Raw genomic sequence first — 13,447 nt, 5'->3', positions numbered from 1 at the left:
CCCAGCTGCAGTCCGTCCAGATACTTCCTGGTTGTGACGGGTCTGGAGTGCCTTGTACCTGCTACCTCACCTGCTCTGGCCTACTACGTCTCTGCCGCTCTGTCAACCCCTGTCCCGCCCCGAATGTCACTGCTCTACTTGGGGTAACAGACTCATCTATCAGTGCCACGTACGAAGCAGGTCGAGGACACCAAACTGCGGGCGCCACCCTTTGCGCACCAAAGCCAACCTGCCAAGTCCAGCCCATTCACTCACCTTGAAAATTGGGTTTCCTCGGCAGCCGGGACGGTACGCGCTCAGTTCGTCCCCTTGACGCATATCTGCTGTCAAGCTTTGTCCTCCCAGTCGACATACTCCGTTGTCCCCGGCCCCCCACACCTGGTACCAGCAAGCCTCATTTTGTACCACAGACACTCCTTACGTTCCGACACCCCAATCTCTGTGGCATAGTTCACACCTGCTGCCCAAAGATGCTTTCCATGCAGTCCGTAGAGGGGCCCAGTCCTCCTCGCACCGATGAGAACGGTGACATGAAGCAGCAAAAGCCGAAGACGCTACCTTGCAAATACTGCAATAAATGGTTCAGGTAAGCTGACAAATTGTTCATTTCCACGATGCTGGGACCGGCTGACACGGGTTTCCTTCAAACAGACGAGTAGAACATGTTCAGAGGCACGAGAGGACACACACCAAGGAGAAACCCTTCTCTTGTAATTGGGATGGTTGCGGGAAGAGTTTCGGCAGAAGGTGAGCTACATCCCTCGTCCTATTTCGTCCTGTCAATTGTACCTCCATTTGGGCAAAGGACACGACCTGGCCCTGCCCATCCACCAGTCACCCCTCGTACTCTGTACTCCATTGACTTTACCCCAATTGCATGTCGACATATATGGGTCCCGCATCCCGTGCTCTGCTCCACAACCGTATCGCGCGTCTTATCATCTTCCTCTGCTTTCCATCCGGTCTTCAGATTATGCTTACATGGACATCAGAGACCTTCTCGTCCGCCATGAGAAGCTCGTGCATCTCAGCGATGGCACCAAAGACACCAATGGCATCAACACGCAGCGGCGCAAGTCGTCCGCGGCTGGGACACAGTCAAGCCCGACTAAGAGCCACGGGGACACCGAGATGCTCGGTATGCAACAGACGCCAACACAATCGCACTTCGCCCCAGATGCCACAATGTCAGCTGTCGTGTCGAGCCTCCCCCCCGACTCCCGTATCGCTCCAAGGCCGGCAGCAGCCTGCAACCTCGACCTACTTTCCGACGCTGCCACCCATCTTGCTTCCGCTGGCGACGTGTCTTCGATGCAGAGCATGCTCCCAGATATGAGTCAGCAACAGCCGCCTCTGGGACGAGTTGACAGCTTGCCATCGTACGGTGACCGAGGCCGGGAGTCGGACCCTGTGGTTTACTCAACGAGTTTCCCAGTCACCTCAGCCCCTTATTCCGTCTCCTCTGCGACGTTCCCGATCACCTCGGCACCTTTTCCTGTCACTTCGGCTACCTTTCCTGTCACCTCCAACGCGCAACCAAACTTTGATGGTTATGACCTTTTCATGGACGACTTTGGCACACAGTCGCATTTCTTGCCGGCTGGGGTCGACACGGAGCAGTCTTTCGGTGGGTGGCGCGGGGGAACCTCCTCCTTTCCGTCAAGGTTCCCCTCACTGGCCCCCGAAGCGTCCACAGATGGTACCGGTAGGTTGCAAGACGAAGGAATGAGAGCACCGCTGTGGAGGATTTCGAGCAACGACCACAGCATCATTAAGAGCCGCCTGGACGAATTTTCAAGCGTGCTTCCGAATGACTTCGTTTTCCCATCGCGACATACCTTGACCCGATACCTTGAGGGCTACATCAGCGGCTTCCAAGAGCACCTCCCTTTTCTGCACATACCGACTCTAACCCCGAGTGAGATTGCTCCGGAGCTTCTTTTGGCGATTGCTTCAGTAGGCGCGCAATACCGGTTTGAGAGCCACCGTGGTCATGCTTTGTGGTATGCCGCCAAGGCCGTCGCCCTCGAGCAGATTCGGAGACGCCACAGCCACGAAGTGCATACTCTACTACCAACGCCAGCCGCCTACAGTCCACATTCCACGCGAGCATCCCCAAGCTCCGGTTTCCGCCACTCCTTCAACTCTGTCCATTCGGACCGCCCCATGACGCAGGAAACCCACCGTGAGCCATAGTAAGTTCCTTCTTCAGCTTTCTCCCCAGTCGCTTCCATTGACCATCACATAGCTCTCCGAACAACCCCCAGTCCCGTCTCGAGACCATCCAGGCCCTTCTGTTACTTTTCTCAGTGGGTCTTTGGGGGGCCAAGGCCATTTTGCAGGATGCTCTATCTTTGCAAAGCCAGCTCGCCCTGTTGATACGTGATGAAGGCCTGAACTCCAACCCGACGCAAATTGCCGACTGGGAGACTTGGGTAAGAAATGAGGGTAGCAACCGGACCAAGCTTATTGCATACTGCTATTTCAACCTGTGCAGTGTTGCTTACAACAGCCCGCCGGTCTTGTTCACCTCGGAGATGAATTTGTTCCTCCCCGGACCTGCCCGTCTCTGGAGGGCGGAAAGTGCATGGGCATGGCGGGAGGCTCGGCAATCCGTCCAATACATGGAGCTCTCTCTCCAGGACGCGCTGTCCAGGCTCTTGCACCGACCGTCCCAAGGGCCACTGAACGATCTCACTTCGCTTGGCAACTATGTCTTGATACACGCCCTGATCCAGCACATTTACTTACTTAAGCAAACGTCATTCGCCAACACGTCGCCGTTTGATATTCACAGAGGCCTCAAAGCGGAGGATGTAGAGGAAGTCACATCAGCGCTGCGGGTCTGGCAGTTAGGATTCGAGGAGCACCGCATGAGGATCACTCAATCAGCCCAGCAGATGGGCAGCGAAAACTTCCCAGGCGGGCCTGTATCATTTGACGCCACTGCACTTTCCCGGCTTGCGCATATCCGCTTACACACGGATCTCGTGCCCGCTCGGGCGCTTGAGAGTCGTGAGCCATACGCAGCCGCGAACATCTTCAACAACCTGCCCCTATTGCCGCGAGGCCCCCGTCTGAACAAAGCAATACTGCAAGCTGTCCATGCCCTCTCAATGCTGGTCAAAGCTGGAATCAACTACATCGCTCGGACTAAGTCTCTGGAGTGGAGTATGCAGCATTCTCGTGAGCACTCCTTTTCTTTTCCTTCCCTCGATGTCGATGGTGGTGAGCAGGGTCAAATGCTGACGGTCACTGTTGCAGTGTGCAACCTAGAATGCGCAGTCCTCCTTGCCAAATGGTTGATGACCATGGCCTCGATGAGCCCCACTGAGATGCAGACGGCCGAGGAGAAGTCGATATTGACTTCCATCCGAACGATAGTGGACGAGACTGAGTACGCTGTTCCCATCGATCCTAGCCTTGCTGCTCAACAGCCGTCGAGGATGGATGGGTCACTCAACGACTCTCAAAAGCTGCGTCAACTTGCGTCGGCCGTCCTCCGTATCTGGGCGAAGACGTTCAAGGGGGAGCACATTTTCGAGCTTGTCAAGACAATGGGACATGGCTTGGAAATCTATTCCAACATCTTGGACAAGCCGAGGGATCAGCCGTCTCTGGGACGAATGTCGTCTGGCTCTATTCTTGAATGATGTTTGCCTATAGAGCAGCACAATGGGCTATACAACTGCGTGGCGACATGGAAACGTGGTCCCTAGATCTAGGAGCGGCCTGCAGGCCACTGCCCCGGTCTAGTGGCACGAACCCAGCCTTGGGTACGTGGGAGGTGGTTTTACATCAGGCCCTTTCTGGGCATGAAACCGGAGCGTGGTGATTGGACTGTAGCTCCAGATTGGAACGTCTCAGACCCTGTGTCACTGCCGTGCTATCAGGTGGTGTGTCCACCCACAGCATGGGTGACGGAAAACGCAGCCGTGTACTGCACCGGAAGACTGCGTGTGAACGTGTCTGGATCTGTGAGAAATGAAGCGAAATGGTAACGGACGAACAAGTCGTTAGTGCTAAGTTTTCGAGGTGTGCTTGAGTATGTGTGTCGTTGAGGCATTTCTGCAACGGGCCAGGGCATGGAGTCGCTGTGAGTCTGGTGTCTCTGGCAATGTAGAATATGGGAAGCTCATGACTAAATCAGGCTTTGTTCAAGCCGCGCAAAAGTGATGTTCATAGAAATGCTTAATGATAATGTTATTGTATGATTCAAAGTTGCATGTGTCAATCGAGATCATTATCCTCCAGGCTGTCATTGATCTTCTTGGGCTGTCTTTTTGGGTTGTTCTATGGTGACCACACCAGCGACAGGCAACATAACGACAACTATCTGATAACATGGGCTTTCTCATCTGGTGCAATTTGTAAGGCATCTTCCCGTTGCTGGAGCTTTAGGGTCCCTTCTGCTCCCTTCTCGGCCTACATTACGTTCCAAAAGCCCGATGCTAACGCTCTTTCCTAATCGTGTCCTGGGAGGTGTTCACAGGCTGGGAAAGTGCACGCCTTCCCTTCCCATCTCCTTGACGCTACAACAGCACACTCCCCTCTCGACCAGACAACTGTTCACCAGCCCTCCCAAATTCTGTTACAACAGGTTTGAAATCACGACTAGAGTATCTTCTGTCGACTTATCTTTCTATCACTCACAAAGGAACAACTTTGCCCTGGTGGTTACCTCCTCCGCCCTCCTCGGTCGCCCTCCTCGGTGCCCCTCCACGCGTTCAACTCACCAGTGACGCGTTTTGTTCTCTGCGTATCTTCGTGTTTCCACTTGCCAGCCCTCCTGCACTGAAGGTATTGCAAGATTCGTTCACGGTACATGTGTTGAAAACGGAAGGAAAAGAATGGCCACTTTGTACAGACCCACCCTCACGTATGACCCCATCACCGACCCCGACGGCTTGCGGGCCACCCACTACCAGATAGAACGCTCCCCAGGCGACGGGTTTATCTACGAGGCGATGCGCGACCCGCACACAGGGACGGCGACCCCTTTCTATTACTCAGACTCGTTGATCATCGCGACTGCTGGTAAGGGCATACATTGCTTGCGCAGAGAGACCAACAAGCAGCTCCCAGGCAGCCGGGAACAAGAAGCCACATCGACAGATGAAAGCCTCTTTTCTTGTCTTTAAATTCAAGAGCTGACCTGAGCCTACTCCACAGGATCGTTTCGGCACGAGATGTTCTGCTACCCTGGCCCACGTGCAAGCTACGCTGTCTTTGTCGGACCAGGCAACGCGCTCAATGACGCGGAGAAATCGTTGCTGGCACCTCCTGGTACCTTTCAATCTCTTCACCGTGGGGAACTCTGGGGGATGGTTGCTGCCCTACAGACCGTCGTCCGCATACTCGAGAAAGGGCTGGTCACGTACGGCCCATTGAGGCGAGTTATTATCAAGACGGACTCGGAGTACATCGCCAAGGGAGGCACTGAGCGCATGTTAACTTGGCTGAGTAAAGGCTGGTACGTCTGATTTGTTCTTTTACACTTGGAGAACCGACACCTTCCTCCCTTCCTGCACGTAGCACTTCACAGCACACTCTACGACCACCTTGAATCATGCTGGTCCTCAACCCGCCCATGGGACACATGAGTCAATTTACACAGTCCTCGAGGCTTTCTAGTTAAGAGAAAAGGAAAGAAGTGCTGATTGAAGCCTATAGGATTGGAAATGGCGAGTCCCACATACGTGACTGGGACCTTTGGGAAGCGTTCCTGGCCTGGCTCGAAATTGTTAAGCGCACCTGGAACGTCGAGGTGCTCCTCTGGTGGGTACCAGCGCAGTGTAAGTCCCGATTCCATCCACAGCATCATTTCAGTGTGGTCTAACTTCTTCAGGGAACCGCGATGCCAAGTCGCTGGCGAAGGAGGGACTCAAGCTTCCTCCCCCCAGATTGGTACAAACCAGGCCTATGCAAAGAAAAGAGCTAGCAAGCTCGGAATCGATCGGGTCGTGCTACTAGGAGAGCCAATCGAACGAGGGGAGCGCGGAGGATTTCTCGACCCAAGGTAGGCTTTTCTTTAGCATCCAGGATATTCATGCGCGACTCTCGGGCTGACTCTTGTGTCTGAAAGCTGGAACGGCTTCAACTACCTCCACTGCCCCCAGCAGCGTCTCTATAAGCGATAATCCCTCGGACCGTCGACCGACAAGAAATGCTGCACGATATCAAGATCATTGTCAAAAGGAAGAGTAGATTCGAGGAGTCTCATCCAAGTGTCAGTTCGAACCAAGATGACCAGGAAACGGTCATGGTAGTGTTGTGATTGCCAGTAAGGGTTGTACTCTCTTAAACTCAAGTGGGGTATTGCCGAGGAACAGAAGATTGGACAGTGGTGCAATTTGTAACAGAGATGACGGCACACATGGATTTCACAGGGTTAGAAAGTGTCACTGGGCTACTTTGCGAACAGAAATTATGACCGCATTTGCACGAGGAAAAAGGCTAACTGGTGGCTTAACTACTGAGAAGGATAGATTCTTGGAGTCAGCGACGGCGACCCAGGGCGTCTATCCAGCTTCTGATATGAGTCTGTTAGGAAGCTCATGTTGAATGCCCTCAATCAGGACGGGCGCGCTCGATCAATACCCAAGCCGCCAATTACCGACCACTTCCAAAGATTAGCAGTATACTTTTTCTGCGCCCCCACACTGCCGCAATCATAGAGTAGAAATCAATTATCTCAATCCCTTCTTCACTTCCAACCACAATCGAGCTGTCTCCAACACAGCCAGCAAAGGCGGAAAACAAACATAGATACAAAGTCCGTCCCTGCACCACCAGATCGTGCCAGAATCAATCAGCTCGTACTCCTTGCTACTTCGCGTCCGAGAAAACCACTGCCGTCCCGTACCGTGCCGGTAAAATTCCTATGGCGCACTCACTGCCGCCGCTGGGACCTCGACGCATCGTCTGCAAATAGGGGGAAATATGCGCCAACGACCGGATGCCTCTGCCTCTCCGGCTCACCCCTTAGGCCAATGTTAATGCATACCTGTGTTCTGCCCGACATCCTGACTGGGCTGCGGATAGGGGTTGTTGGCTGGCTGCTGCTGGAGCCCCTGAGGCGGGTTGAGATGAGGCAGCTGGAACCCCTGAGGTCGGTTGATAGGAGGCAGCTGGAGCTCCTGAGGTGGGTTGAGAGGCTGCTGCTGCTGCTGCTGCTGCTGGTGGTGGTGGTGGTGCTGCTGGGAGGGCCACTCCTGATATCGCTGTTGATACCCCCCGTGCGGCTGATACCCCGTGTACTGCTGCTGGTTCACCGGGTGCCCCCAAACCTCCTCCACGTACCGCTGGTGCTGCTGCTGGAAGCGGTGGCATACCTGGCAATAGCAGGGAGAGTCCGAGATGAACGGATATAGCCGCTGCATCTGCTGCTCGTGGTGGTACATTATCCGCTCCCAATAGCTCTGCACAGGCGCAGACGAAGACGCCTCATTCAAGGTTGACGTGCCGCCGGAGCTGTTCACGACGAGGGGTTGTCCTGGCGGGAGCTGCTGCTGCGCCAGTTGGGGCCGTCCTTGTTGATCCCGGACAAGGTCGACGAAATGCGCCTGTCCCCTGGCGGCGGCCGCGCATTGGCGTTGCTGATGCTGTTGCTGCTGCTGCTGCTCATTCTGAATAGGCAGCTGATTCTGGCTTGATGTACATGTACTGCCGAAGTCGCCCACGACGAGGGGTTGTCCTGGCCGGTTTTGATGCTGCGCACTTTGGATCTGAATCCGGATAGGCACGACGGAATTCGCCTGATCCCTGGCGGGGGCCGCGGTCTGGCGCTGTTGTTGCTGTTGTTGCTGCTGTTGTTGCTGCGGCTGTTGTTGCGGCTGCTGCCGATACCCCTGATGTCTCAGTGCTTCTGCGTTTGCCGCCGCTGCCGCCTGTGCCATGGACCGCCTCACGGCTATTTGGTCGACGCGAACTTGGGACTCGTCCGAATCGTCGGAAGATGACATGTATGGTTCATATTCCTCGGAATCGGAAGAGATCATATGGACGTCCTGTGCGTCCTGTGTGTCCTGTGTTTCCTGTGCGTACTGTGCGTCATCTTCGCCGGAGGCTTCGTCCGCCTCAGAAGAGACCCCATTGATTTCGTCTCTTTCTCGGATAGGCTCGTTCGTGTTGGATAAGTCAAAATCGTGAGGTATTGGGTCATCTTCGTCGCTTGAGGGCACCTCGTCCTCGAGCGTGGCGCTTTCGGGAATGCCGGCTAGGGATAAGATGTCTGAGTCTGATGACTCTTCCTCATCAGACATGTCCATATTCACGTCGCCGTCTTCGCCGGCGGAATCAATTCCAGGCTGATCTTGCTCAGGGGATGCGTTGACGGTCCCAGTAGGAGCAGGGATGTCGGATGTGTTGCGCGCGATGCGCGGTACGGCCTGCTCAAGGAGCCGGACGGCCGCGTGGATGACATCCACGTCGTCAGCACTGGGTTGGGATCCGGCAAGCTGGCTGGCCATGTAGTCCTTGATGGCTTCGTCGATGGCTTCCGCAGCTACGACAACATGCTTCCTGGCCTGGTCGAGGCTCCAGAGGCGCAGGGCGAGCAGCCGGCGCGACTGTTGGTTGCTCCTTGAGGGAGACCGAGCAGCGCCGCTGGGCGACTGAGTTCTGTTTCTAGGCATTGTTTTTGTAATATCTTGAAGTGTTGGGATTTAAGATTAATTGTGAAGATGTTTGTGGATGAATTCGAGACAAGGCGTGAAGGTGTGTATTGTATGGTTTTGGCACTACGTGGATTCAGATGAGGGGGTCGGTAAAGAACACGAAGTGTGATGGGAATTTGAAGCCGGGAAAGGCTTGTATTTATCGTTTTGATTCTACCGTTTTAATTACGACCGATTATTTGATGTGGGCGAGCGAACCTTAGGGACATGGCGACCTTGATGGATAGCAACACCGGTGCGCAATGGCTCGCACAAGCGCGGCGCTGAAGGCTGGATAGCCTCTCGAAATTTTGACCATCCGCTATTAATTGCCTGCCGAAATTATATTCCCCTCATTACTTTTGTGTGAAAGTTAGCAGGACACTACGTGAAGCAGTTTCTGGGGAGACTTTCACGTTAAGCAGTAATATGCGTCTATGAAACCGGGACATCCAACTAAACAAATAGTTTGGACCATGCGTACCTGGCGGAAACTGGAGGGTAAAGGCTTGAGTACAGTCGCAACTCAGATAGAAGTAAGATTATAGAAGTATGTATACCCTCAGCCTAAAATGGAAATGCTGTGTTTGGACAGTTTTCTTGCAGACTTAATGTGCGAGTTGAGACATCCACTTAGAATTGCTGTAAAGGACTCATGCCCCCACCCACAATGCCTATGCACATCTTAGCTTCAGTATTTAGGCTCTTGATTGTTTTTGTGTCCGAACGACTCTTGGCGCTGCCTCGGGTTTTCGCAATGGCTGGCTCAGCGACGACTGGCGGCAGCGAATTTCTTTTTCTGCCTCTCCCTCCCCAAGTTCAGGTTTCTTGGTAGTGAGTTCCGAGGAATTTAAAAGAATGGGAATCTTTTTACAGTCCTTTCACACATCCTACAAGCCGTTCATGTTCGTCTGGAACCGTTCTCCAAAGTCTTCTGTCCTTGGATATGGCTGTTCATTGAATGCCGCCTTGCGACCTTGAAGCCTTCAAAACTTCAGACTTCCGAGGACTTGAAATTAAAATGAGTAAGTCCGAGTGCTTCACTTATCGTCTTCTTCATCCTCATCCTCATCCTCATCCTCTAGATCTTCCTCAATGATTTCCCCGTCGCTCCCTCCATCACTTCCACCACGATAGTGGCCTTCACTATCAGATGCAGGAGGACTTGCTCGTGTCGCCTTCCTCTGCATTCCCTTGCCCTTGGCTGTGCGCCGGGGGGCTGGTGAAGTTGAGCCTCCATGATAGCGCCGGCCAGTTTCCATTCTAGAACGACCAACCCTGTTCGAGCCAGTATCTTGGTCTGGTTGATATGTGCTTACTGGATTACGGTAGCTCTTTCTTGGAGGGGGCTCACCGCTATCTTCGTATTGCCTGAATCCATGCGCCGCCGCTCTTTCTCGGTCGTCGCCTCGTGTCCTCGTGATGTATCTCTCGAAATCGCTAGTAGTGTCTGCGACAGTTGCGAAGCTTGCGACTGATAACTTGATATATCGCGTGGTTTTTTCCGGCTTCTTCCCTTTTGCCGTTGCTTCGTCGATCTTCTTGAGCCTTTCGTATTGGCCAATCCCAATAGCAGTTTGAAACGCGTTCCTGATTTGCCGGCCATTCCACGTCGTCCCATTGCGCCGGTGTTCCCGGTAGTGTTTCTTGGCGAATTGCAAGAGAGCTTTCTCATCGAAACGGATCTTCATTTCGAGCTTCTCGTTGTCCTGTTTGATGCGCTGTAAAACATTACCCCATATCTCAATTGTTGATGCTTCATCTAGAGCAGGGTACTCTAGTGCAACATGGATACGAGACTTGAAGGCCTCATCGATGACGCCGACAATGTTGGTTGTCAGGAACAGGATACCAGAGTAATATTCAAGTTGGCGCAGAAAGACTGTGATGGTCGCAAAAATTGGTAAATCTTCTTCAATTTTGCGAAAATTCATTTACTTACTGGACACCATAGCATTCCTGTGCATATCGTCGTAGGTTCTGGACATCAAAAACACGTCTGCCTCATCCAGCAGTAGCACACAGCCCCACTTCTCAGCAAGACGAGTATGCCGTACGAGGTTTTTCTCAAGCTCCTTTGGCGTGGTACCCAGGTCGCCACAAGTGATGGCATATAAAGGACGACCAGTATATGCTGCAATCGTTTCGGCTGTGCTGGTTTTGCCTGATCCTGGGGGGCCTGCGGGCATAGTAATTAGCCACGTTAATCCCCGAGTTCTAGGTCTCGATAAGGATGTGTAAACCTCTCACTGCGTCTCAAGACCCGGCTAAGAGGTTTGCGCAATACGTGATTCTTGTAAGCAGGAGTGAAGATCCACCGCAACTTTTAGGGGCCAAGCCTGAAAAGAATTGATCCAGGATGTAGAGAACTTGCCATGGAGAAGAATAATGAGACCCCTTCCTTTCCCCCTGACAAGATCTATCTGAACAGCAGAATCATGCCGGGCGGTTGTTTCCCATTGCCTGATTCGCACATCCGAGATGTGATTACTGACCAGTGACAGTAGTAGTTCACTGAACTTGTGAGGGATCACGAGTTCTTTCCAGCCACTGTTCCTTGACGCTTCCGACTTGTCGATATCTTCGATATTGTCCAAGTCCAACCATTCTCCACTGCGGTCAGCAATTTCTTCAGGCTCTGGAAGCGCAGACAGAAGGCATCGACTTACCCCAATTTCTCGAATTGAAGACGAAGGCGGGGACCTGACCAGGTAGCAGTATAAGCCTAGCCTCGTCGTCCTTCAGGTTTGCTTTTGGTTTATCAAATTTCGTCAGGTGACGATTCATAGCGAGAAAACTCTCTGATCGAATAGATTCAATTTCGCCGTCGCTACAATTCCAGGTTTTGCCGTTGCTCAAAGTGTCAAGTGTGTCTGCAAGCCCCTGAAGCTCACCAGAAATCCTAGGTAGGAAGCTCAATGGTGGCGTTTTACTAAAGAGATTAGTATAGACAGCTTTGTAGTCAATGTATACGTCACTTCGAACCATTTCGAAAGCACTGTACATTCCATCTTCATCGTCCGACGAGTCGTCACCAAATGGGGGTTTTGCGATCATCCGCTTGTCCACAAACATCTCCAAAGATTTATGAGGTATCACAGATGTCCCAGTATATTTTTTGTGTCCAAAGCATTGGATGATTTTCCGTCCTCGTGAAGTCAGTTTTTGACGCAGGTCATACTCATCCGGGTGGAATTGAATAGGATACAGTTCCAAGTCTGTAACCCTCATCTTTCCTGTGAAGAAGGGAATCGTGTATATGGAATGTCTGGGACCTATATTCTCTCCATCCCATGCCATGGTCAAGCATGAGAGCCGGAGGTCCACCCAGGTTCCAGCTCTTCCATGTGCTCCACGTGGCTGATGAGGGTTAGGCATTCCTTCGGAGGTGGATGAGAGAAGCATCCTGCCTCCTGAGACCGAGAGAACCATGTGTACTTGAGAATCGCTAGTTTCAGTGGCAAGAACTAAGTCGCCGGGCTTGAAAAGATGGTAGATCTCCTCGAACGAGAGTTCGTCGATGTCGCCGTTCCGAATTCTAAGATTCAAGCCAATGTAGTTGGCCAGGTCCGTCTTTATGAAGTCGTGGATGCACTGAAGGCGGCGAATTTTCATTTCTTCGCTTGTCAAGCTATCCGTAGCAAGTGATGAAGCTTGTTTCAACCCCTGGAGCTTTGTTTCAATGTCATTCCTGTGATGAATTAGAAGCTTGAAAGGAGGCACCATTGCCAACAGCCCCGTCCGTTGTGTATCAGGCGCCCCTGTGATCTGCTGTAGTTCATGAATCATTTCTTTCGAGTGAATGAGGATCCTCTGAGGCCCTAAGCTCCTATTGCTCTTCGAATATGCCGCTTTGAAGTCGGCTTCGGACACATAGTCCCCGGCCGCTTTGATGCTTCCTGGGACTTCTGTGTAGAATGCAGAAGCGATTATTTGCCCACTGCGGTGTGGCTGACTATCAAGGAAGACCTCTGGATTCCACTTTGACATTGGCAATCGCTCGATATGCGGATGGCTGACAATGTTCCCATCGGCCCTGAAGCAACACCGTAATTAGCCTTGTCCATGTATTGAAATTTAACAAGTCCCATCCCCCTCGCTAGACAGTGGTCGCTTTATGATGTAGTCGGACAATCGAATGCAGTGCTATTCATACTGTCGTGCATCAAGCGCTTCTTTCAAAGGTCTTGAAAGAGACACATACATGTTTTCGGGCAACTTCTGGTTGAATGGAGACTTGTCATCCGGCGGAGAACTCCCGCTTAATGAGGAAGCTTTGGGAGGTGTCTTCAAGTTCGAAGAAATACTTTCCACTGCTGAAAGAATCCCCAAAATAGCTTGAGTTGTCGTTGGTTGGTCCATAGCTGATAGTGGTTGGTAATCATGCGATGGGTCCTTGACGCTGTCGTGCTCTGAGAAAACCACGGGATCTACAGCAGAAGCAACGGACAGATGTCGCTCCAGCTTCTCGGGGCTTGTCTCAGGACCTGCCATGCTCAACTGATTTTTCCTGAAAATCCAGCCGGCTTTGAGCATGAACGGGTCGCTACAGAGACTCCGGCGGCGAAAATACAGCAAAGAGGAAAAGCAAAGGAGAAGACGGAATTGGCTTGTTCAGGTTGAAAATCCTAAAGATAGACGCACGAAAGGCTCTGGTGTGCTCTCATATCCAACAGCACTCCAAGGTCTGACGAGACATGCTCAAGTGGGGTAGAGCCTGTAGAGCCATGGCCTTTTAGATCGCGTTGCCTACAGCAAGGCGATTCCCCTCCAGAGCTGCCACCCTAGCA

General features: G+C 52.5%; 4 protein-coding genes across 4 annotated transcripts; 2 read left to right on the top strand and 2 right to left on the bottom strand.

The window, feature by feature from the left end:
- Positions 1–470: 470 nt before the first annotated feature.
- J7T55_014761 (uncharacterized protein) lies at positions 471–3,653 on the top strand (the record flags this gene model as incomplete). Its single annotated transcript, XM_053131735.1, has 4 exons — positions 471–586; positions 652–747; positions 993–2,195; positions 2,249–3,653. The coding sequence occupies 4 exons, from the start codon at positions 471–473 to the stop codon at positions 3,651–3,653; spliced, it is 2,820 nt and encodes a 939-aa protein (XP_052990122.1).
- Positions 3,654–4,850: 1,197 nt separating this feature from the next.
- On the top strand, positions 4,851–6,140 carry J7T55_014760 (uncharacterized protein; the record flags this gene model as incomplete). The annotated part of the gene is made up of 5 exons (XM_053131734.1): positions 4,851–5,037; positions 5,173–5,473; positions 5,674–5,778; positions 5,849–6,019; positions 6,086–6,140. The coding sequence occupies 5 exons, from the start codon at positions 4,851–4,853 to the stop codon at positions 6,138–6,140; spliced, it is 819 nt and encodes a 272-aa protein (XP_052990121.1).
- A 752-nt stretch (positions 6,141–6,892) lies between these two features.
- Positions 6,893–8,636, bottom strand: J7T55_014759 (uncharacterized protein; the record flags this gene model as incomplete). Its single annotated transcript, XM_053131732.1, has 2 exons — positions 6,893–6,924; positions 7,007–8,636. 2 exons carry the CDS (start codon positions 8,634–8,636, stop codon positions 6,893–6,895), a joined length of 1,662 nt encoding a protein of 553 aa, XP_052990120.1.
- Positions 8,637–9,697: 1,061 nt separating this feature from the next.
- On the bottom strand, positions 9,698–13,151 carry J7T55_014758 (uncharacterized protein; the record flags this gene model as incomplete). Its single annotated transcript, XM_053131731.1, has 6 exons — positions 9,698–9,861; positions 10,012–10,539; positions 10,600–10,836; positions 11,149–11,265; positions 11,327–12,693; positions 12,862–13,151. 6 exons carry the CDS (start codon positions 13,149–13,151, stop codon positions 9,698–9,700), a joined length of 2,703 nt encoding a protein of 900 aa, XP_052990119.1.
- Positions 13,152–13,447: the final 296 nt, after the last annotated feature.

This window comes from Diaporthe amygdali (assembly GCF_026229845.1).
Source record: "Diaporthe amygdali strain CAA958 chromosome Unknown NODE_28_length_639089_cov_64_968398, whole genome shotgun sequence".
NCBI classification, from domain to species: Eukaryota; Fungi; Ascomycota; class Sordariomycetes; order Diaporthales; family Diaporthaceae; genus Diaporthe; species Diaporthe amygdali.
This window is presented reverse-complemented; position numbering and strand designations above follow the sequence as displayed.